The sequence below is a fragment of the Rhinolophus sinicus genome, linkage group LG09 (genome assembly GCF_036562045.2).
Source record: "Rhinolophus sinicus isolate RSC01 linkage group LG09, ASM3656204v1, whole genome shotgun sequence".
NCBI classification, from domain to species: domain Eukaryota; kingdom Metazoa; phylum Chordata; class Mammalia; order Chiroptera; family Rhinolophidae; genus Rhinolophus; species Rhinolophus sinicus.
In genome coordinates, this window is record NC_133758.1 from 19,531,202 (window position 1) to 19,554,376 (window position 23,175).

At 39.5% G+C, this 23,175-nt stretch overlaps 1 protein-coding gene across 1 annotated transcript; it reads left to right on the forward strand.

The window, feature by feature from the left end:
- Positions 1-22,616, forward strand: ACAA2 (acetyl-CoA acyltransferase 2). The gene is made up of 10 exons (XM_074339779.1): positions 1-476; positions 5,266-5,432; positions 7,968-8,096; positions 9,316-9,432; positions 10,763-10,910; positions 12,879-13,054; positions 13,602-13,789; positions 14,289-14,297; positions 20,827-21,018; positions 22,240-22,616. Exons 1-10 carry the CDS (start codon positions 461-463, stop codon positions 22,322-22,324), a joined length of 1,227 nt encoding a protein of 408 aa, XP_074195880.1. The 5' UTR covers positions 1-460; the 3' UTR covers positions 22,325-22,616.
- The last annotated feature ends 559 nt before the right edge of the window (positions 22,617-23,175 follow it).

A 23,175-nucleotide genomic window follows, 5' to 3' on the forward strand; every position in this document is an offset into this window, starting at 1 on the left:
AGATGTCCAGTCCCGAGTGTCAGAAAAGTCTCAAGCGGGGAGGAAGGGGACCATGAGTTACCTGTAGCGGGGGAACTTAGAGGCCAGGGAGAGGATGGAGAGGGGAGAGTCAAATCATTCTCTCGATATGGAAACAGAAGTCAAGTTTTTTAAAAACATCAATGGGGGAAAGAAATCGACAGGAACGCTCTTTTCTGCAAGACCCGTCTGGGGTGGAGGGGTGTTTGGTCCCTGTCCGCCACGGGATAGCGCGGCGACGGCATCACCGTGAGGCACGGGAGAAGAGCTCGGCGGCGCTGGCGCAGGCGCAGGCGCAGGCCCAGGCTGGCGCCAGCCGCGAAGTAGGTGAAAAGGCAGGGGCGTGGCCTCGCGGGCCGCTGCGCTCTCTTAAGGCCCGGGTGGCGGGGGTGGCCTCTGAATCAGCAGAGAAGCCCCGAGCTGTCTGACCCGCGCCGCCGCCATGGCTCTGCTCCGAGGTGAGCACCGCGCCGCGGCCCCGCCTCTGCTCGCCCCCTGTGGTCTTGCTCTCCTTAGGCCAGATGTTGCGTCCAGTCTCGGCAGAGACCTGGGGGTTGCTGGGGTTACAGTTCAGTCTCCTTAGCAATAAAGGGAACTTCAAAAACAACAGCCCGAAAGGATTGTTTGGGTTAAGGAGAAAACATGTTTGTAAGGTACTAGCAACAGTGATTTAGGTGCGATTTGCAATTGAGAGTCCAGACCACGGTTTGCTCGCTTGCTTTCTGACCTTGGAGGTCATTCCCCTTCTTCGCGTAGTTGTGACCCACCTAGTTCAGCTACTGGAAAACGGGCGGCGCCATGAGCCCAAGGGAGCCTGGGACGCCGGGGTGCATCACAAAGGAGCAAAGCTGCCTTTCGGACTCGTTGTTGGGTGGGGTTGGCAGGGCTCGCGGCCTATTGACGTTCTTTTATTAGAGTGCCAGGGAATTTCTGCCCGAGTGACCTGCTCCCCCAAAATGCTTGCTGGCATTGGATTGGAAGACCTGCCGTACTGTCTTTCCCTTCCATTCTTTTGCGTGACTCTGGGAAAGTGCGGTCATTACGTGAATTCTAGGATTACTAACTTCATTTTAAAAATTACGTAAACTCCCTTTTCATAACCAATGGGCACAGTCCAATTGCATTTTAGTTTTGAGAACAACAGAGTTCATCCTTATTATATGTGTCCTTTGAAACACATTCAATTAGAACATTGTATGTCAGGTCCCTGAGGCAGGAAAATGCTCTGCAGGATCCGAGAACCAACATTCTGGTGGTCAGGGCCCTGTGGGCTCTGAAGGAGGTGGGATTTTATTGTAAATTCAGTGGAAGGCAATAGAAGACTTTCAAATATGGAAACGACAGAATGTAATTTCTACTCTGTCCTGATTTCCTCAGGGCAATAATACTGTCTGTGTAGCAAACAGGAGGATTTAAGACCATTTAAGAATCTATTGCAGAAGTCCAATCAAAAGATGATGGTTTGGAGTGGGGGACAATGGAATTGGGGGGGAAGGAGGAGGGGTGATGAGATAGATTTGGAGATGGATTTGGTAGAACTTGGTGCTAGGTGGCAGGTCAATGAGAAATGTCAAGAATGATTTCAGGTTTCAGATTTGAAAAATTGTGTTGATACTGCCACTTACAGAGTGAGGAAAATGGGGGAAAGAATAGATTGGGAAGAGAAGATTGAGGCACAAGTGGAGATGTCAGGTAGGCAGTTGGATGGGGTTATCTGGAGCTCAGAAGAGCCAAAATGGCATGTGAACAGTTCAAGTGAAAAGTAGGTATTCTGAGACGAAATGTAATGCATTCACTTTCCTACAGTTAGATTTAAATTGTCAGTGCTTTTTCCAACTCTGAATTTACTACATTTACTTAATAAACAGCACATTGATTTTTTTTTTTGACAAGGTGTTCAAAAAATTCAATTGATTGAAAAGCTGCAATGGAATGAGAATCTTTATTAAAAAGAAATGATATTTTTATGATTTTTCTGTTTAATATTTTATCAGTGGTTCTTACCATTTTGTTATAATACAGACCCCTCTGGAAAATTGATGAAAACTGTGAACCCAGTAAGGGAAAAGAATATACATCAACACCTAGGAAGTGTGATAAAAAAAAATTATATATATATATATACATATATATATATATATATATATATAGTGAATGTTTAAATTTAAAAAAAATTATTACAGTTGTCAACGAAAAACATCCAACCTAAGAGGAAGCTTATAAGAGTTTATTTGAGCCAAACTGACAATTGCCAGGAAGCAAAATCTCAACGGATTGAGAAAAATGCTCCGTGAAATGGCCGTTTGCAGCTTATTTTATACATAAAGTCAAAGGAGGAAGGTTACATGAAATCCATTGGTAGGTTAAGGTGGTGGGAGAAAGCAAAGTGGGGAAATCTCTGGGATTGAATAAAAGTAAGTTGGAGAGACAGGTACTTATTTGACATAGGTGTGTGCAGGATAGTTGACAGTTCGCTTTTTGCAGCACATAGAGATGGTAATCAGGAGACAAGCTTAATAATGAGGGATTTTGCAGTTTCCAGCTCTGGTCCAGAAAGAGGATTACTGATATTTTAAAGGTGTCATCTTAGGTGCAAAAAGACAACAGGCAGGCTCACTTAAAGGCACAGATTAACTTCATGAAGGAAGCTAAAGGAGACTTCCCGCCATGTCCCACTTAGTTATGAAATTTTTTATGCTCACGCCATCCTATGGGGTTATTTTCAATCTCCTGAGCTTGTCAGGTTTAATATGTGGCCCCTTTTCCGTCCACGCAGTAAAAGACACATTGCCATTAATCCCCCTCAAGATACTACCCCTCGCTTCGAACACACTCATCCCATTGTTCTTGCCACTTTCTGAAGCAGTTCTGGAAGCCCTCTTTCGTGAGTGTCTTTAGTTGCGCTGTTGTGGCTGCCTTGGTGCCCTGAATGGATTCAAAATGTTTACCTTTCATGGTCATTTTGACTTTGAGGAAGAGCCAGAAGTCGCAGGGTGCCAGATCTGGTGAATAAGGTGGATGAGGACATACATAATGGTTTTGTTGGACAGAAATTGCCATACCAGAAGCCATGTGTGACACGGAGCCTTTCCTTTTGTGATCACAAAACACAGTGAATACTGCTGCCCTCCAAGGGAAAGGCAGGATCTTCAACACAGAAAGCAGCGTGTTCACTCTTAGTAACAATGTGTGACAAGTTTCAACTTGTTGGCTGCAGTCAGTCAGGTGTGAGCTACAGTTGAGAGAAGTGTTTTATTTTTTTATTTTTTTAAAGATTTTATTGGGGAAGGGGAACAGGACTTTATTGGGGAACAGTGTGTACTTCCAGGGCTTTTTTCCAAGTCAAGTTGTTGTCCTTTCAATCTTTGTCGTGGAAGGTGCCGTTTAGCATTAAGTTGTTGTCCTTTCAGTCTTAGTTGTGGAGGGCGCAGCTCAGCTACAGGTCCAGTTGTCGTTGCTAGTTGCAGGGGGCACAGCCCACCATCCCTTGCGGGAGTCAAACCGGCAACCTTGTGGTTGAGAGGACGCACTCAAACCAACTGAGCCATCTGAGGCAGCTCAGCTCAAGGTGCCGTGTTCAATCTTAGTTGCAGGGGGCGCTGCCCACCCTCCCTTGTGGGACTCGAGGAATCGAACTGGCAACCTTGTGGGTGAGAGCCCACTGGCCCATGTGAGAATCGAACCGGCAGCCTTTGGCGTTAGGTGCATGGAGCTCTATCCGCCTGAACCACCGGGAAGGCCCGAGAGAAGGGTTTTAAAGTGTGCCATAAATCATCCTCCGTAATGATAATGCTCCATGTCACACATCACTTCTGATATGCGGCAAAAAAGTTAAAATGATTCAGGACATCGAGGCAGGCATGAGAGCGCAACTAAAGACACTCACAAAAGAGGATTTCCAGAACTGCTTCAGAAAGTGGCAAGAATGATGGGTTAACTGTGTTCGAAGCGAGGGGGGAATATTTTGATGGGGATTAATGGCAACGTGTCTTTTACTGTAATTTTTTTTTATTTAAACATTCACCATAATGTTTGATTACACCTCATATGTTAAGGAAGTATAAAGTTTATAAATTTGTGATACAGTTTACTATGGTGTTAGACCTAGGGATATTTTTACCTGTTTGCCTATTTCACAGATGAGGACACTGATGTCCAGAAAGGTAAAATGACTTGTCTGTAATGACAGGGGTAGGTAGGGGCTGTGACTACAACCCAAGCCTTGAGCTTTCAATACCGGCAGCAATTGTAACTGGCTAGTTAGAATACATATAGATAGGCTTGTCTCTAAGTAGCATAACAAGTGCTTGCGGGATTAGTGGATAAGAAAGAACACTTGACTGATTATTGTAGGGAAAATGACACTTTTAAATGGGAGCAAAGCTGACTTTGGTAAAGATTATCATTATCAGATTTCTGTCAACAAGAAGAACCAATGCCCCAGTTTTCTACTAGCACCCATCCCAGTGTTTGGTAGAAGGATTGCACCCAACAAATACTAGTTCTCTTACTGATCTCTAGCTTTGTTGGGAATGTTTGTGTATCTCTTCAAGACAGTTAGTCAGGGTTAAATTACTTTAATCCTGAAACAGAAATGGATGCAATAGTAGTTTTCCTTCATTTGTCTTAGTTGCTGTCTATAGTTGCTCTAATTCAATGAGTAAACATTTACCTAATGTTATTAGAAAGGAAGGCAGAATTCCTGTTTCTCTTCTAGTGTTGTTTGTTCTCTACAGTCACATCAGCCATCTTGGCAGGACTTTTCTTGGTATTTCTGACCACTACACTCTGGATTAATGTCTTTTCACTGTATTTCAGTTTTTGGAAATCTTTAACTCCTAACATTCTTTTTTTAGACTGTAAATTTCTCAAAAGTATGAATGAAAAGAGAAGCTGAGATTTCTTTTTTTTCTTTTTTTTAGGATAGGTTTTGTTTGTTCCATGGAAAGAGATCACTAGCATAGACGGGGGTTATACTTAGATACAATAGTAGTGTAATGTTTGAGTGATCTCAATTAGAGCTCAGTATCTGGGCACAAATCTATTGTTTAAAGTTCCATAGTTTCTTGACAAGATGGGGAGATGTGTGCTCAGATTGTTTTGGGAAGACTTCGTGTGTGCAAAGATTTTCAGTTATCTAATTGAAAATTGTATTTTACAAATGAGGTTTCACAGTGAGATTATTTAAAGCATGTTAAGAGTCACTAACTAATCTATAATTGCTGACAAGTCTCCTCACTGCAATAGGTGTGTTTATTGTTGCTGCTAAGCGAACGCCCTTTGGAGCGTATGGAGGGCTCCTGAAAGACTTCACAAGTACCGACTTGGCTGAATTTGCTGCCAGGGCTGCCTTGTCTGCTGGCAAAGTCCCGCCTGAGACGATTGACAGTGTCGTTGTTGGCAATGTCTTACAGGTTAGTGGGGCAGAGGATGGTATTCGTTCCTGTTGCTTCCTTTTATCAGTTTCTAAACATAATTCCTTTAACATGTCAGAATGCTGAATTACTTAATAATAGTTAAAGGTATTTATAATTTGAGTAATCCTCTGACTCCAGAAACAATGATATACATAATTCAAAGGAGCATATATTCTGGAAATTATATACGAGGGGTGCCAAAAAAACTATATACACATTTTAAGAGGTGTTATCTATGCATTACTTTCCGAAGTTGAATTGAATTAAGGTAGCAATGCGTAGTATGACGTTCACTCAAAAGATGGCGTGAATCAGATAAATGCCAGCGTCACCATGCGACAGGCAGGACAGGCAGAGAAAATGGTGGAAGCATGGTTGTCATTCTAGGAGCACAAGACCATTTTGAAGTGGTATTTGAAATTCGAGAACATTGTGGAAGCACAACAACAATGGAGGCGTGAGTGTGCACCAGAACCTCCAACATGTCTAACAATTGCACGCATTCGTGATAAGTTTGAGCTGCGTGGTGCTGTGTGTGACGTGCACAAGGGAAGATCCGGGAGTTCTCGTGCAGCAACACGTCCTGCTGCTTCTGCTCTGGTGTTAGAACAGTTCACACACTCACCACAGAAGTCTACTGAACAGTGTTCGCCGTCATCAGAAGTGTGTGGACACTGATGGTAACCACTCTGAGCACCTCTTGTAACTGCAGAAGTCAAACGTGACTTCTATTCATCTTTTGTTATCAGTATATATTGACTATTACAATTTTAATACAGTTTTTTCCTTTCTTAAAGTGTGTATACATTTTTTTGGCACCTTCTCTAATTTGGGGTATATTTCTTTGCTTCTTAGTGTTTTTTATTCACCCCAGTTTTATCGAGATATAATTGACTTACAGTATTGTATTCATTTTAGGTGTAGAACATAATGATTTGATTTATTGCTTCTTAAATAGATTAATTTCCTTGACTTATTTGAAGTTAATTGGTTCTCTTTCTCTACCCACCTAAGTAGCATAACAAACCCAAGCAAAAAAGTTAAAAAAAAAATAGGGCAGTATACACCCTAAAGCCTGTTACTTTGATGGACCAATTTTTCATATTTCATCAAATTTGCTTTAGCTCTCTGCAATAAATGCTGTTGTTATTATTGGGGTTTTTTTAATGTTATTTCTTTCCTTCTTACTCAAAGTGTGGTCCTTGGACCAGCAACATTGGCTTCGTCAGGGAAATGCTTAGAAATGCAGAATTTCAGGCAGTTCTAGACCTGTTGATTGCGAACCCACATTTTAACAAAATGCCCCAATATGCATTTTAAAATTTAGGAAGCAGTGCCCTAGTCCCACCTCACCCTCCTGACCAGCTGGTCATCTCTCCCCTCCCCGGGTCAGCAGGTCTCAGCCTCAGTTTCACATTGTAATCATCTGGGTGCTTTTAAAAGTCCCCTGTTATTCTCAGGGGCTGCATTCCAGGACCCTCAGGGGATGCCTGAGACTGCAGATAGTACCGGACCCTATATATACTATGTTTTTTCCTATATGTACATACCTGTGATAAAGTTTAATTTATAAATTAGGCAGTTTCACGGTTCAAAGATTGGTTCTTACTGTAGGTCTTAGCAACCTCAGCTATGATTTCTTTTTCTCTCCTTAAATCGAGAACTTTTCACCTTTTCACTTAAAGGAAGCACTTCATGGCTTCTTTTTGGCACATCCGAATTGCCAGCATCACTACTCTTGTGCTTTGGGGCCATTATGAAGTAAAAGGCGGGTGACTTGGACACAAGCACGGCCATACCATGACAGTCCCTCTGATAATCCAGACGGCTGCTATGTAACTCATGGTGGGAGAAGCATATACAGTGTGGGTATGCTGGGCCAAGGGAGGATTCCTGGATGAAGTGGATGGCATGAGATTTTATCACGCTACTCAGAATGGCGTGCAGGTTAAAACTTAGGAATTACTTACTGCTGGAATTCTCATTTAATATTTTCAGACTGCGGGTGATCTTGGGTAACTGAATCCGCAGAAAGCGAACCTGCCCTTAAGTAAGGGAGGACTGCTGTAACTACTGATGTCCATGCCCTGCCTACAGCTTTTCTGGTTTAATTGGTTTTTTTAGGAGCTTTAGCCTCAGTATGTTAATAGAGCTTTCCTGGTTTTTCCAGTGTACAGCCAAGGTTGAGAACCACATCTTCAGATACTTCCTCTGTTAAGGAACAGACTACTCTGAGGTAGCCTATTCCATTTTTAAATTGCTCTAATTGTTACAAGTTTCTGTCTTCTACTGAGGACTTAACATAAGGATTTCTCATACTTAGTATGTTTAAAAACCTATAGACCAAATTACAGTTTTTATTCAAGTCATAAACATAGGTATTATATGAAATATGCTGTAGCTGTATGCATTGTGTCCGATCTTAGAGCCATATAATTTATAATTTTTGATAAATTGCCAACCTTTCCATGTATTTTGTCCTTAATTCCTAGATTTATAGAGAAAATTCTTTGTCTTTAACCTCTGTTCCAGACTTCTGCAGATGCTGTGTACTTGGCAAGGCATGTTGGATTGCGTGTGGGAGTCCCAAAAGAAACCTCAGCTCTCACTATTAATAGGCTCTGCGGCTCTGGTTTCCAGTCCATTGTGAATGGATGTCAGGTATGGGCAATATTGTATTTAATTCTCTGAAATATGTTAAACACTATAAGAGGAAATGCCCCACTGCAATATAACACTGTACAGTTTTATTTATAGTGCTTATTAAGAGAGGTCAGTATTTGATTTTTCTTGGAAAAATATTCACAGGAAAAAAATAGTTCCTTAAAAGCTAATAATGAACTTTGAAGATATTATACTAAATGGAATAAACCAGTCACAAAAAAGACAAATACTGTATGATTCCACTTAGTGAGGCATGTAAAGGAGTCAAATTCATAAAGACAGAAGGTAAAGCGGTGTTGGAGAGAGGCGTGGGGGGTGGGGAGTTATTGTTCAATGGGTACAAAGTTTCATTTTGGGAAGATGAAAGACTTGGAGATGGAGAGGTTGTACAACTATGTGAATGTACTTAATGAACTATGCACTTAAAATTGGTTAAAGTAGTGAAATTTATGGTATGTATATTTAATCACAATTTTTCAAAAAACGAATCATGACTCATTTTATTAAGGGCTTCCTATGTGCCAGACAGTGTGCTAGATTGACATTCAATATCTCAATCTTCACAATCATTCTATGAGGCAACAGCTGTTATTCCTGTTTTATAGGCAAGTAAACTAATTAATAAAGCCAATAAAGTCTTAGAGGCAGAATTTAAACCCAGGTCTGTGAGGCAGTTTGAAATACTGAATAAAGACTATGAGATTAGGAAGAGAGTTGGAGAATTTAGGAGATGATAAGAAATGTATTTTATAAAAAGGAACTAAATGTTACTGTTGGTAGAAGTACAAACTACTATGACCTTTTTAAGGGATAATTGGGCACATCGATTTGTTCCCTTGAGCACAGGGAAAAGGCATACCGTGAAATCTAATTTTATTTGTCCATCTTCATTTTATTACGAAATAAAATAAGCAGACATTTTGTAATGAATAAATTATTTTCACATTAACTTATTTCTATAACAATATATCATATGTAGTCATCCTTATTTTCCTAGCAATCATTTTAAACATTGGGCCTTTGGAGGCCTGTGATTTTCTTCTTTTCTGAGAAATGCAAATAGTAGGAAGAGTTGACAGAATGAAATGGATTCTTTTTAAGCTAGGATAGGTTAGTTATTAGATTTACTATTAGTTTACTGCTTAACACATACTTTTTAATATGCACTTCTGTCATAATAAAAGGGTTTTGTTGTTGTTCATTTGTTTTTAAATAGGAAATTTGTGTTAAAGATGCTGAAGTTGTCTTGTGTGGAGGAACTGAAAACATGAGCCAGGCTCCCTACTGTGTCAGAAACACACGTTTTGGAACCAAGCTTGGATCAGATCTCAAGGTTGAAACCATTAAACTTGTTAACAATTATTTCTCAAGCTATTATACTAATAATTCTAATAACACCATTTTGGGGAAAGAAAACTAAGTTTGAAACCAATTTTGTTAATAGGGGATTGGCAAGATATGATTTGAAATTTGTAAGCTAGTTCAAAACGCTATTTTGATTGTTAGTTTTGACATTTTAACCCACATAAAATTAGACTTTATCTTAGCATCTTAGCACAGCTCTGGTAGTAGAATTAACCCTTGGGGAGATGGAGGAAGGCAAGAAGCAGATCATAAAGATAGGCAAAGACCGGATTAATCTCTCTACTGAATAATTAGCAAACCAAGTAATTAAATCTTTACCATGATTTATGGAAGTTTTATTTCTGGAGCAATCTCCAGAATTACCAAATGGATTTCTTTTTCATCATAGAAAATATTCTCTTTGAATATAGAGTATATTGTCCCAGATCAGTCAGACAGAAACTGATCCTTACACTTCTGGGAGCTACAGCATGAGAATGATAGTACTGATAAAGAATGACAGATAGCATGCTGTCCTTCCCATCTGAAAGGACTAATGACATTTTACATTTTTAACATTTTTCTATTGTAATGATTAATTTACACTGTTCACCTGGTTTCTCACCTGGCCTTTTTGAAAGTTGAAAAGAATAAGACTTAGTAAAGATGAGATTGTTTTACATACCACATGTATTTGAGAAAATCTTTGGAAAGAAAAGTCAGTGACTCAAAAGGTGATGAGGCAATCTAGAAGAAACAGATGTGGCACGTCTATCAGAGATTACTAATTGGACAATACGTACCAACTTTTTCTGTCACTTAAGAAGCCTGCCCCACCTTCTTTTCAACCTCATAGTAACTGATGGAACCAGCTGTTCCTATCACTTGAAGGCATGGGATGAAAAAGGAGCACAGATCTACTCTTTCCTACAGAGCGCATAACCGTGGTTTACAAAGGTGGCTATAGGGAAACAATGCATGAGGAGTCTGTTAGGTTTCTAACAAAATGAAACCTTGAAGGTTTTTGATTGTAGGATAATTTCTTGTGTTCTCACCCTGCACATTTAGCACTATTGGCTCTCTTTAGAGCCCCACATTTAGAGAGAGAGGAGAATGTGTCATTTTATTATGTCATTGGATGTTTTTTTAAAATGTCTCAGAACCAAATATGAATAGTAATAATAGTAAATACTACCAGAAAGTTTAATTTACTTTTGTTTATTGGAACTGTTAATTATGTAAATTTGAAGAAATTACAGCATATTACTTTCAAAAGATATGCTTTAATAAATCACTTTATTATTCATGTCTTTTAATAGCTCGAAGATACTTTGTGGTCAGCATTAACAGATCAATATGTCAAAATCCCCATGGCAATTACTGCAGAGAATCTTGCTGAGAAACATAAAATAAGCAGAGAAGACTGTGACAAATACGCCTTGCAGTCACAGCAGAGGTGGAAAGCTGGTCAGTAAAACCAGATATTATAAGTATTCAGAGAAGAAAGACTGTAGAGGGCTGGGGGAATAGGTAAAATTGGTGAAGGAAGTCAAAAGGTATAAACTCAGTTATAAGATAAATAAGTCATGGGAATGTAATACAGCATGATATAGTTAATAATACTGTATTGCATATTTGAAAGTTGCTAAGAGCAGATTTTAAAAGTTCTCATCACAAGAAAAAAAATGTTGTAACTTCCACCTGGTGACAGATGTAAACTAGACTTATTGTGGTGATCATTTCACAATATAAACAAATATTGAATCATTGTGTTGTACACCTGAAACTAATGTGTTATATGTCAATTATACCTCAATTTTAAAAACTATAGGAAAGATTTTTATCATTTCAGATAATGATTATATAACAATATTGGTTTAAAATCATACCTTTTGAAAGTCACATTTTTCATCATTCCTTTGTTTTTAGATGATCAGGTATTAATGATTGCAAAATTAACTGGGAAATTCTCTTTTGAAATGCATCACTACTTAAAAAGTGGTATTGTTAACTGGCCCTATCTGTATACTTGAATTTTTTCCCCGCACTGGGACTGTTGTCAGTAGAACACTCTGAGTGCTATGATACACTCTTACCAGAGCTGATGGCTCAGTGGGCTGCTGGGACAGAGAGGATGTCCTCCTCCATAAGGCATATTATATTCACAGGGAGGGATGTTATGTTTGGAATACCCACTGGGTATCCTTTTCTGCCTCCCACTCCATTCCTAGTTGAGAATCATTGCACCTGACTCAGGCATAGAACCAGTCCAAGTGGTGCCCTTGTCTAACACTACACGGTGAGGTGGAACTAGTTTGAAGTGAGCGACGTGACAGCAGTTCTTCCATCAGTACGGTGGATTGAAGAAATTTGTTAGTCTTCTGAAAACGACTTTTGAAATTAAACTATTATAAACCAATGGAAACTCTTATTTAAGATTTTAATATTTGCTTGGAATAGTGAGGATAAAGTCCATCTCAGCATTTCAGAGGGATAAGTGGAATGGAGCTGATGACATCCAATTCATTCTCTGTGATTTTTAGTTACACATTTAAAGTGGAAGGGTGTTAGTCTAGAGGTCAAGACTTATCAGTTCTATTTCTAGTTTTGCCACATACACATTACCTGACCTCAGTCAAGTCATTTATTCACTGAGTATCTGTAAAATAGTAGAGATAAAAAATATTTGCCTCCCCTATTTCTTTAACACAGTTGTTGTGAAAACCAAATAAGGGAAATGTGTATCACTGTAAAGTGATACCAGAATTAAGGTGGTGTTATTACACTTACCCTATTTTTGAAGCTTTGGATTACTATAGTCCACTCTAGTCAGTGGAAGTATATAAGGAGGTGGAAGTAGGTTATCTGTTTCATTTAGAACTTCATCAATAGCTGACGTAATTTCTTCAGTTTGCTTGTCATTAAATTTCAGTCATAAATTACTTGGTGACATAGACAACTTGGTAACTTTCTTTTTCTTCTTGTGCTAAGAGCACTTAACATGAGATATACTATCTTAACAAACTTAAGTATGCAATACATTGTTGTTGTTCACTTGGTAACTTTTTAATTACTTCTTATCACCCCCAGAGAAGTTTAAAAAGGGCATTAAAAACATTTAGTGCCATTACATTTGTACCTAAATAAAAACTGCTAACATTGTTTAGCAGGACCTTATAAAACATTGTAGTAAAAAAAAAGGAATCAGAATTATAATTTTTAAAAAGTACAGAATGCATCTGCATAGATGCACAACAGTATATTAATTCCTCCAGTAGACAAGGTAAATTATGTAAGTAATAAAGGCTCATATTAAAGTAGGCTGTGAGGAAAGGGTAGACTAGAAATGAAATTGAAGGGTATGGTTGATTTAGTTCCTTTTCTTGTTTTTCTTCTTTTTTCCCCATTCTTACGATAGTCTTTTGACTATTTCAGCGAGTGATGCTGGCTACTTTAATGATGAGATGGCACCAATTGAGGTAAAGACAAGGAAAGGAAAACAGACAATGCAGGTCGATGAGCATCCTCGGCCCCAAACAACCCTGGAACAGTTACATAAACTTGCTCCAGTGTTCAAGAAAGAAGGAACCGTTACTGCAGGCAACGCATCGGTAGGTGGCATCACAGATTATCTTGAACTCTTCCTGATGTGTTCAATAAAAAATAATCATGTGGTATCTTTTAGATACTTTTCATGCGAGTCTTTAGCCTACACTAATAGTGTTCCTATTCTATTAATTTGGGTTTTCATAGATCAAAACAAAATACTTTAGCCAGGGGTCCTTATATAATACTTTTCCAATTTCTTAGTCTTTTCAGAATGTGAGAAGGAAATCTACCTGGTTTATGATTTCAGTTTTCGTCTTTTTTTTTGTTACTATGTTTGTAACTCATTTAGATTTCTCCTTACATCTACCCACATCTGGATCTAAGCTTTTCCTTGATATTCTTTCCAATTTTCCCTTAGTGAAGTTGTATTCTGTGCCTAAAACAATCTCTAATTGACCAGAGTACCACTAGTACTATTTGTTGCAACCCACATTAGGGCACTGCTTCCTATGTATTGCCATAATCCTAATAATACTACTCCATTAGTTCAAACTTTGACTTAACTGGATTCTGTTACCCTCTAGTTAATCTTCTGTTTTTGTTTCCAAGGGAGTATCTGATGGTGCTGGAGCTGTTATCATAGCTAGTGAAGATGCTGTTAAAAAACATAACTTCACACCACTGGCAAGAGTCGTGAGCTATTTTGTGTCTGGATGTGATCCCTCTATTATGGGTATTGGTAAGTTTGTAGTAAAACAGACTGGCTCTGTTATATTTCTGGAGATAGGTCTTCTTTGGCATTTTGATTCCTGAAACAGTAGCCAAATCAAGGTCACTTACAGAGAAAAGGAGATTGGGAATCAGTTTTTTTAAACAACTAACCTTTATGAAAAACTGTTAGTTTCAGTAGGAAAACCAAGACCATGTAAACTCCTGGGCAGTAATCATGTCTTGTTGTCCATTTGAGATATTTAAAATTAACACACAGAAAAGAATAGAGAAGAATTACAAGGTACTGACAAGATAAAAGAAAATGTGAGATAGGAGAAATTATGTGGCACAATAGAGAGGCTGTATGGAGAAGATAAACATCTTGCTTTGTGTTTTACCTGTGGTCATTGTTATTATATCTCATTTAGTCCTCCCGTAACTCACGTAAGTGAGATTTCTTTGTGAATGAGAAAACTCAGGCTTTGGGAGGTTGTCTTATAAAGCTCCAAACTGATAAGTGATGGAACCAGGATGTGAATCCGGGTCTCTCTAATTCAAGTGCTGCTCTTTTCACTGTTATCTCAGGAACTCAGAGTAATACTCACCTGCCTCAGCAGGAAAATGAAGAATTATGAACAGTGTATCTCTACTGGCAAGGTACTAAGGAGAGAAGGTTTCTGACCCCCTGCAAACATGGACAGTCTTGGCTATAAAAATCTGAATTAGAAGTAGTTTTTTGCTGGATGCGCTCCTACGCACCACAGATGATGCTGAATTTTAATAGTTTCTGTCACCATTCTCGGGGGAAACAGGGAACCAATTAAGTACCTCACAAAAATAAAATTGGTGCCCAAAGGTTTTGATCTATCCCATCTATTCCCTCATACTCCAAGGAAAAGCTTGCCCTGGGTATAGATTCAGATTCTTGACAAGTCCAAAGATTTTGCTGCGAGCTTAGTTAGGCATTTTTTGACTAAATTGGTTTTTGAATAGGTCCCAGAACAGAAGGGGGAAGACCTGCCTTTCAGAGATCCTTCAGTGTAAGCCCACTGGTCCTACTCAAATAGTACCACTTATGCTGATTTGGGACTAAGTTAATACCCATCCATATTGGCTGACGTGTCCTTCAGAGAAGATTTATCTCTATAGAATTTCTAAGAAAGAAAGCTGGCATGTCCACACCTTGTCATCTTGTACTGTATTGCAAATTATGTCAACCCAAACTGCAGACTGGAAATATCTGTTAAAAGTTTTTTTGTGTGTTTTTTTCCTATGTTATGGTCTTAAAAGCTTAGTAGCTTTCAGCTACCCACTATCAGCAAAACATAGCTTTTGTCATACAGTTGGAAGGTAGCTTAAATAATTAAGTATCTATATATTGGTGTGACATTTGTCACTTTGGTACCTAGAACAATGGTTCCCAACCCCAAATGATCATCAAAATTCACCCATAAATCTTCCCCACCCCACCCCAAACACACACACAAGATTTTGTTTCAGCAGATCCAGGGTAGAGCCTAGGAATACAGGGTTTTTTTCAATGTACCTAGATGGTTTTGATGACCTATCAAATGTATCTGATATAGGTAAATAGTTGTTTTATAGTTCTTTTTCAGTTTAACCTCATTTACTAGGTTCTGATACATTAACATAATCAGTGAGCAAAGAAAATGCCTTCCTTCTATTACAGGGTCTGGATGTTTGCCCTGTAGCACAATGAATGCATGTGGAAAGATTATCTTTTTTCCTCAGGGCTTGACCAGAACTACATATGCCAAATGTCCCACAGTGTCAGATGTCCCCTTCACCTAGACAGCTCGTCTCAGCTGTAGTATGGGATTAAACAAGGTAACTCCATGAAGTGCACTGGATGAATAAGCAGGGGGAAATAGACTATTGAGTGTCTGGTAGGGATGTAAAAGCATTTCTAAGAACAGTTCCTCAGTTACGCAGTTATCCAACATGTAGCAATCCTTAGCCCTGCAGAGTAGCTGAAGAACCAGAAAAAGGAGGAAAGCCAGGACTTGAAGAGAACAGTAATGGCTCTGACAAAGGACGCAGTTATGGAAAGAGTGCCCCCTGGAACTCTGTAGGGGTGGCAGTGGTGGGGGTTGGTGGGTAGAACTTTGAGCCTCTTCAGCTGGAGCAGCTCTAGCTGTATTACTGAGCTTCATTTGTAGAAAGGATTCCAATACTTAAAAAGTAAAAGGTTAAAACCCAACTCAGAGAACTTCTGATGAGAAGCTTATAGCCCCAAAAGGTGCCCGAGGTCGCAGCTATTAGTGTTTGGAGCCAGGACTAGAAATAAAACCTCCTTTTCCCAACAATACCTTCCCAAATATACCTTCCCAAGTCCCAGTAAATAACAGAGTGGTATGGGAACTGTCCTTTTCATGTAAGTCTCCCATCTAGGATTTGACTGCATAAACAGCTTTTCATCTTGGTCTCATTTTCTGTCTCTTTATTGTCATGTCATTCAATAGTATGTTTTAAGGGTAGCAAGATTTCAAGCTACTAACAACTCACATTATTTCCTCCTTACTTACCTATTTAGTTGGTTAGAGCCGAGCTCTCAACAACAAGGTTGCACATAGGAGGATGGGCTGCACCCCTGCAACCAAAGATTGAAAACGGTGACTGGATTTGCAGCTGAGCTGTGCCCTCCACAACTAGATTGAAGGACAACGACTGGGAGCTGATGGGCCCTGGAGAAACATACTATTCCCCAACATTCCCCAATAAAATTTTTTTAAAAATTATAAATACAGAGAGGTTATACAAAGATGTTAGACAAAAGATGGAAAGAATAACAATGATTAAATCCAAATTACTTAAAGCTACCACTGGATTTTGTTAAAAGTTTTTGCCGAATCTCCAAATGCAGAGAGAGAGAGAATGAGAGAGAAATTTAGTTCTGTAAACTCGAGCAAATTCATTAGAAGACAACCCAAAAAAGCCCAAGCCTGCTGCATCTTGCAGGGCAGGCCTTGACAATGGATCTGGGTAGCCAAAGACACATTTACTGGAGACAGCTGGCAGGCATTCCAAAATGGCTGTTTGTTTGACCACAACTTCCACAGAGGAAGAGTCCACACTTCAGCTGCTGGTCAGCCCCTTGACCATCTCCAGCCCATTTCTGGCCCTGACACCAGGGAGCACGTATTTTCCCAGAGTCAGGAAAGTGCTCCCAGGAAGTGCAAAGACTGGCCCTGGCTTGGCAGGGTGCTGTCCTAGGGCCAAAATTCAAGTTTCTAGGAAAGTGCCTAGAATTAGGCCTGTGGCTGTTCTCAGTATAAAACCCATATATCCCCTTCTGACTACGGGAAGCAAAGGGAGCTAAGTGCGAGAGCAGCATCTTCATGAGGACCGGGAACAGGAAAACCATGGATCTCGTCTGTTGTGTTGCTGATGGCCTCTTTCCAGGCCCCTGTGCTCAAAGAATCCAAGATTAAAAACTGTGGTGCCTTGGTCCAATCTGGTTCCTGCCTAATCAGAAAACATGGCATGAAGTGAAAACGCTTCACAGACAGATTCCTGAAGACCTATTATGAGCCAGCCACTTCGTAAGGTTCTAAACTAATGGCAGAGAGGAAATGTCTACACCGACCCCACTTGGATTCAGTAAGTGCCGCAAAGGTGTTGAGCCCAGAGGGGAGTTTCTACCTGTCCAGGGAGCCAGAAAGGCTTTACAAAGGAGACGATGCCTGAGCTGGTCTCAAAGGAAAGATTTGCCAGGTAGAAAAGATGATAGTCCCAGCAGGAAGGAAGGCAGGCAGGGCAAAGACCCTCAGAGGTGGGCTCTCCGAGCTTCTTTAATGGAATTGCAATTATATCGAGATTTTGATAAGTCGCTCTCTGAGGTCACTTCCCTAACTGGAAATCTCCCAGTACAGTGACATGCTTTTTCTGGGAACTTAAAAGGGATTTATTTTATTTTTAAACTAATAAACACTGCACTACCCTAACAGGCTGAATTAGGCTTGAAAACAGTCAGACAGAAAAGGTGAGAGTTTGAGATGGCCAGTTCGACTTCCAGTTTGAGCAAAATTTGTAAGAATATATTATATCAAGAGCAAGTCATATTACTCAAATAGCTTAAACTTTTGATCTCAGAGGTAACAAATCTCAGCCAAGAAGTCTTTATGCTGACTTTGAATTTGTCTCCATCCTACATAGAGCTCCTCCCTGGATCAGAAACCTACTTACCTGAGCTGACTGGAGATGGGGATGGATGGTAGACAGGAGAAAACACTACTGAGCTCACTCTGCAAAATGGGATGCTCGATAAAGTGAAGAAAGGCAGACTGCCCACAGCCTTATAATGAACCAACAGCTGTATAGGAGCATTTCCAGAAACTTTCCCGAGTTCGAGCAAGTCTGCACCCAGACAGACATGTGCCTTCACCACTACTTGGAAACAAGCAGGTCACTCCCCACTTGCAAACTGCCTGCAACTTGTGCAGGCGCTGCCTTCCATTCAGGACCAGCCTTGGCCAGGGGTCATTTCCAACTCATCTAGAAGCAAAATAGTTGTGAATTGTTTGAGGGGTGGGATGTGGGGGTGGGACGTTGTAACGTCCCTATGTAATTTGCTAATTGATATGATTTTCCTGCTCTCTCACCTCGCCTCTACCGTTTCCAGCCCCTAATCCCTACACCTCCCACCTGGCCATCCAAATGGAAAAGCTGCTCCAGGCGCCCAGGCCTGTGCAAAACCGTCACATCTCAGAAATGAATGAGGCGGTGTTGATTTTGCCACCATCCAAAAACACTCCATGTGGTGAAAGGTAAAAATGCAAACATCATGTTTGTTGAAAACTGGAAACATCTAGAGATAAGACACATACAGAGGGTGCCAAAAAAATGTATACACATTTAAGAAAGGATAAAACTGTATCAAAATTGTAATACTCAATATATACTGATAACAAAAGATGAATACAAGTCACGTTTGACTTCTGCAATGACAAGAGGTGCTCAGAGTGGTTACCATCAGTGTAATTTTAATACAGATTTTTCCTTTCTTAAAATGTGTATACATTTTTATGGCACCCTCTTTATACGAGGTTTTCCAGGAATTTCATTAAATTTTTCCTTTTTTATTACTGAAATCTTTTAAATATTTTATTACTTAAAAATTCTGAGATCCACTTGAAGTGATGGTCACCACCACTAATCATTAGGGAAATGCAAATCAAAACCAAGTGAGATACCAGTTCGCACCCATTAGGACGGCTGTTATAAAAAAACCAAAACAGAAACAAGCCCACAGGTACAGAGAACATTTGATGGTTGCCAGATGGAAGGGGTGTTGGGGGTGTTGGTGAAAGAAGGGGAAGGGATTAAGAAGTACAAATTGATAGTTACAAAATAGTCATGAGGATATAAAGTATAGCATAAGGAATATAGTCAAGAATATTGTAATAACTTTGTATGGTGTCAGATGGGTACTAGATTTATCACGGTGATCACCTCGTAAGTTATATAAATGTCTAATCACTATGTTGTACACCTGAAACTAATATAATATTGTATGTCAACTGTAATAGAAAAATAAAACAACTATTTGGAAAAAAAAAGAATTGACCTAGTAGAAAAATAATATCTGGTACAAATCTAGAAGTTTCTGGCCCTCCCCTCAAATTAAGACATCCCCCCACCACCACCACCAAACTTACTTTGGCTCTTAGCTGTGGCCTGATTTGAGATGCACGTATCATAATTTTTGGCATTGAAAACTTAAATTTAATGGTAAAGTGATTTTTTTTTTTTTAAACGTTGGTTTAGAACAAAGGCATTGCAAGTATTTAGCACGATTAAAAGAAGGGATAGAGAAAATACTTAAAGATAGATTATATACATTCTACATTTTGGGACTGTTTGAAAAATTTAGGTAATTAAGCATATGCCACTTGACATTGGTCAATAACTAAGATAACAGGAAATATCTCATTTAAATTGATTGAGGGCCTTTTCACTCTAGGCACTTGTGTGATTTCCTCTGTGGTAATCGCTCACGCAGGAAATCAGATAAATGTTTTATCCTTAAACCTCTTCTTCCATTCTTAGGCAACAAACAGTTCAGAGCCTCAAAGTGGCTGCTTAATTACCATATTTGTATTAGCAAATAAGTACCACTAAATTTCTGACTTTAGATTTCACTCTTAAAATTTGGAATATGTCAGCTCTTCAAAGCTTTTCATAATCTTTCATAGATATAAAAATACTCAAGGAGATAACTCTCAGCACCCTTAATGTGATTGTCTTTGGGATATTTGATGAGCACGTGGTAGTTTTTCCTGGTTTCAAAAGCCTAATTTCACAACATATCCTAAGTCTCTTAGTACCTCCTTGAGCATAACTATAAAATGGAAAAATAATGTTGAATCTAAGGACAAATAGGGCACTGTCTTGGGAGAGCACAAAATATAGTAGGAAAGAATACAAGACTGGATTTTGATCCCAACTCTAAAAGTTACCTTAAAATCACTTTTCTTATCTATAAAATTCTCTAGCTACGATTATATGAAAATACAGTGCTATAAACTTGAAGTAAGGTATTTTCTCATAGCCAGCCTTGTTAAGTATAATACAACAATATGATATTTTTCAGTTCTGCCACATTTCAACACAGTAACCATACTTATGTATCTGGCTCAGAAGGTTTCTTCTTTGTTGTCAGTCTCTTGGAAGTATGGGGAGTAGTAATAATCGTAACCATTTATTGAGTGCTTACTATGTGTCAGGTGATACACCAGCCACTTAATACACATGATTTAACTTAACCTTGGCAATAATGCTTAGGATGATACTACTGTCACATTTTATTGTTGAGGAAACTTGAGTTTCAAGAGATTAAAGAACACGCATACAGCCAAGATTTGAACTGTACATCTTGCTCCAGAATGTGTGGGCTCTAGTATCCATTTGTAATATTACTGAGGATTTCTTTTCTCTACAGGATGCATTTGACTTAAAGTCGTGATTAGTAAATATACCCATGTTCAAACCTAATATCTTTACAAAGAACAACTAAAGATAAAATAACCTTGCAAAATAAGGAAAAACAGCAAAATTAACTCTCAGTGGAACTGGACAATTCTCAATTAAAAATCAGTTTGTGAATAAGGATTTTTATCAGTGTTTCAATTGTTTTTAAGGTGAATGAAGCTTTTGCTCCCCAGTACTTGGCTGTACAGCAGAGTTTGGATCTTGACCCAAGTAAAACCAATGTGAATGGAGGAGCCATTGCTTTGGGTCACCCATTGGGAGGATCTGGATCAAGAATTACCGCACACCTGGTCCATGAATTAAGGTACTTGCTAGAAATTGTTGCATTTCAAATTCTCCTCTTTTGTAGAAATACATGGATTTAGGTTTTCCCAGCACAATCCCACATCTTTTCCTCTTCCTCAGATCCCCCTGTACTGCTTTTCACCAGGAATAAGTTACTTGGGCACCCCTCTTCAACTGACCTTGTAGGTGACCCAGTAACTCAGTAGTGGCTCTGCTCTGGGGCTGTGCGTTCTTCCTCGTGTTTGTTGTGTGTTCACTGAGGGGCCAGCATGCGTACGGCCCCCTCCCTGCGCTAGTGCACAGCGGGGGCACATGATGACGTCCTGGCTCTCATGGCACTTACACTCTAGTGCCAGCTGTGGGAGGAAGATAAAATAATTTCAGAAAACAAAGAACATACTGAAAGGTTTCTCACCTTGTTGCTGTCGTTTAAGAAACCAAAACAATCTGACAATTTGAATCTAAGCTAAGCTTTTCCTTTACTGTTCCCAGGGTTCCAGGAAGAGCCTTCTGTGTGTTTGATACTTTTCAGTTTTGATAGGAGAACTTCTCCTTCTGGTACTGTGTATTTTTGGACCATTTTGCTCTGTTAGTAGAAAAAATTGCAGATGAAACCAAATATGTCAAGTCAAAAAACCACGCTGGCTCCCTGTTAGGTTAAGGTAAATGGGACTTGTATCACTTAGTGATTTGTTGAGTCAGAATGAGTGATTGACGTGTACAAAAATAATTCCTGATGGTTTATTCAAGGTCATTCCATCAGGACTGAGGAATGAGAACAGATGGTTCTTTAAAGGAGACTAATTTTTATGAAAGGGACATGAAATGTTTCTCAATTATCTGCTTTTCACATGGATAGACTTCGCTAATTACACTTATTCTAAGTTGCCATAAAAATCTAAAACCATGTAAAACCAAAGGGGTGAATGTTTACTCTCCCTGCCTCAATTCCCTGTTTGTCTCAGTTACCTCCTACCCCACTCCTTTCTCAGAACACACCTAAATTCGTACGTATGTTTCAGCCTCCCTCTTCTGTGTTACTATTTTTTTCTTAATAATATTCAGCTTTCCAAATTCTCCTGTTCTGACTATAATATTGAGGATTGAGGAACATATTGAGATGATGAGCTGAATGAGAATGAATAATACAAATGTAACCATTAGTGATCCTATTAAATTAATTATCTAATCAATTCTGTTAACTATGTGAGTAGATTTCAGCCACTGCTTTTTTCCCCAGGCGTCGCGGTGGGAAGTACGCAGTCGGATCGGCTTGCATTGGGGGTGGCCAAGGAATTGCAGTCGTCATCGAGAGGACAGCCTGAGGAGAGCAAAGTCCACCATGGCCCACTTTCACTTTCCTTGGCCAGGCTACCGTGAACCAGGTGACCTTCAGAGCAGCTGCAGAACCGGCCACGGCCTTCCCCTGAAAGTGACCAAGGCAAAAAAAGATGCCAGAGTAAGTTCTCTCAAATTTACACCAAATACGATGTATTTCTGAACTAAAATCAAACTATAGAAGGCCTTAAAAGGAATTGTATCCTTGCCAAATAACCACCACTTATGCCTTAGATAATATGATTGCAAGGAAATTGAATAAATATTGCCTTAAGCTCAGCTAATTCTCTCCTGTCATTTCTTGTATTTTTCTATTTTTTCAATTGTGGTAAAATACACAAAACGTAAAATTTCCCATCTTCAGCATTTTTAAGTGTACTGTTCAGTGGCATTAAGTACACCCAAGTTGTCATGCAGCCATCACCACCATACTTCTCCAGAACATTTTTCATGTGCAAAACTACTGTAGCTATTAAACAATTCCCCACTCCTCCCTGCCTGCAGCCCCTGGCAACCACTATTCTACTTTCTGTATGTGAATTTGACTATTCCAGTTACCTCATATAAGAAGAATCACACAGTATTTGTCTTCTTGCAACTGGTTTATGTCACTTAGCACAATGTCCTCAAGGTTCATGCAAGTTGTAGCCTGTGTCAGAACTGTCTTTTTTTTTTTTTGGAAAGCTGACTAGTATTCCATTATACATATACGCCACATTTTGATTAGCCTTTCGTCAATGGACATTCGGGTTGCTGCCATCTATTGGCTATTGTGGATAACGCTGCTGTAAATAAGGCTGCACAGACAGCTGCCCGCGGCCTTCCCGTCGGCATTTTT

Coding starts and splice junctions, on each gene's coding strand:
- ACAA2 (XM_074339779.1), top strand. Junction 5,433..7,967: donor TTGTTGGCAATGTCTTACAG/GTTAGTGGGGCA, acceptor CCTCTGTTCCAG/ACTTCTGCAGATGCTGTGTA. Junction 13,055..13,601: donor TTACTGCAGGCAACGCATCG/GTAGGTGGCATC, acceptor TTTGTTTCCAAG/GGAGTATCTGATGGTGCTGG.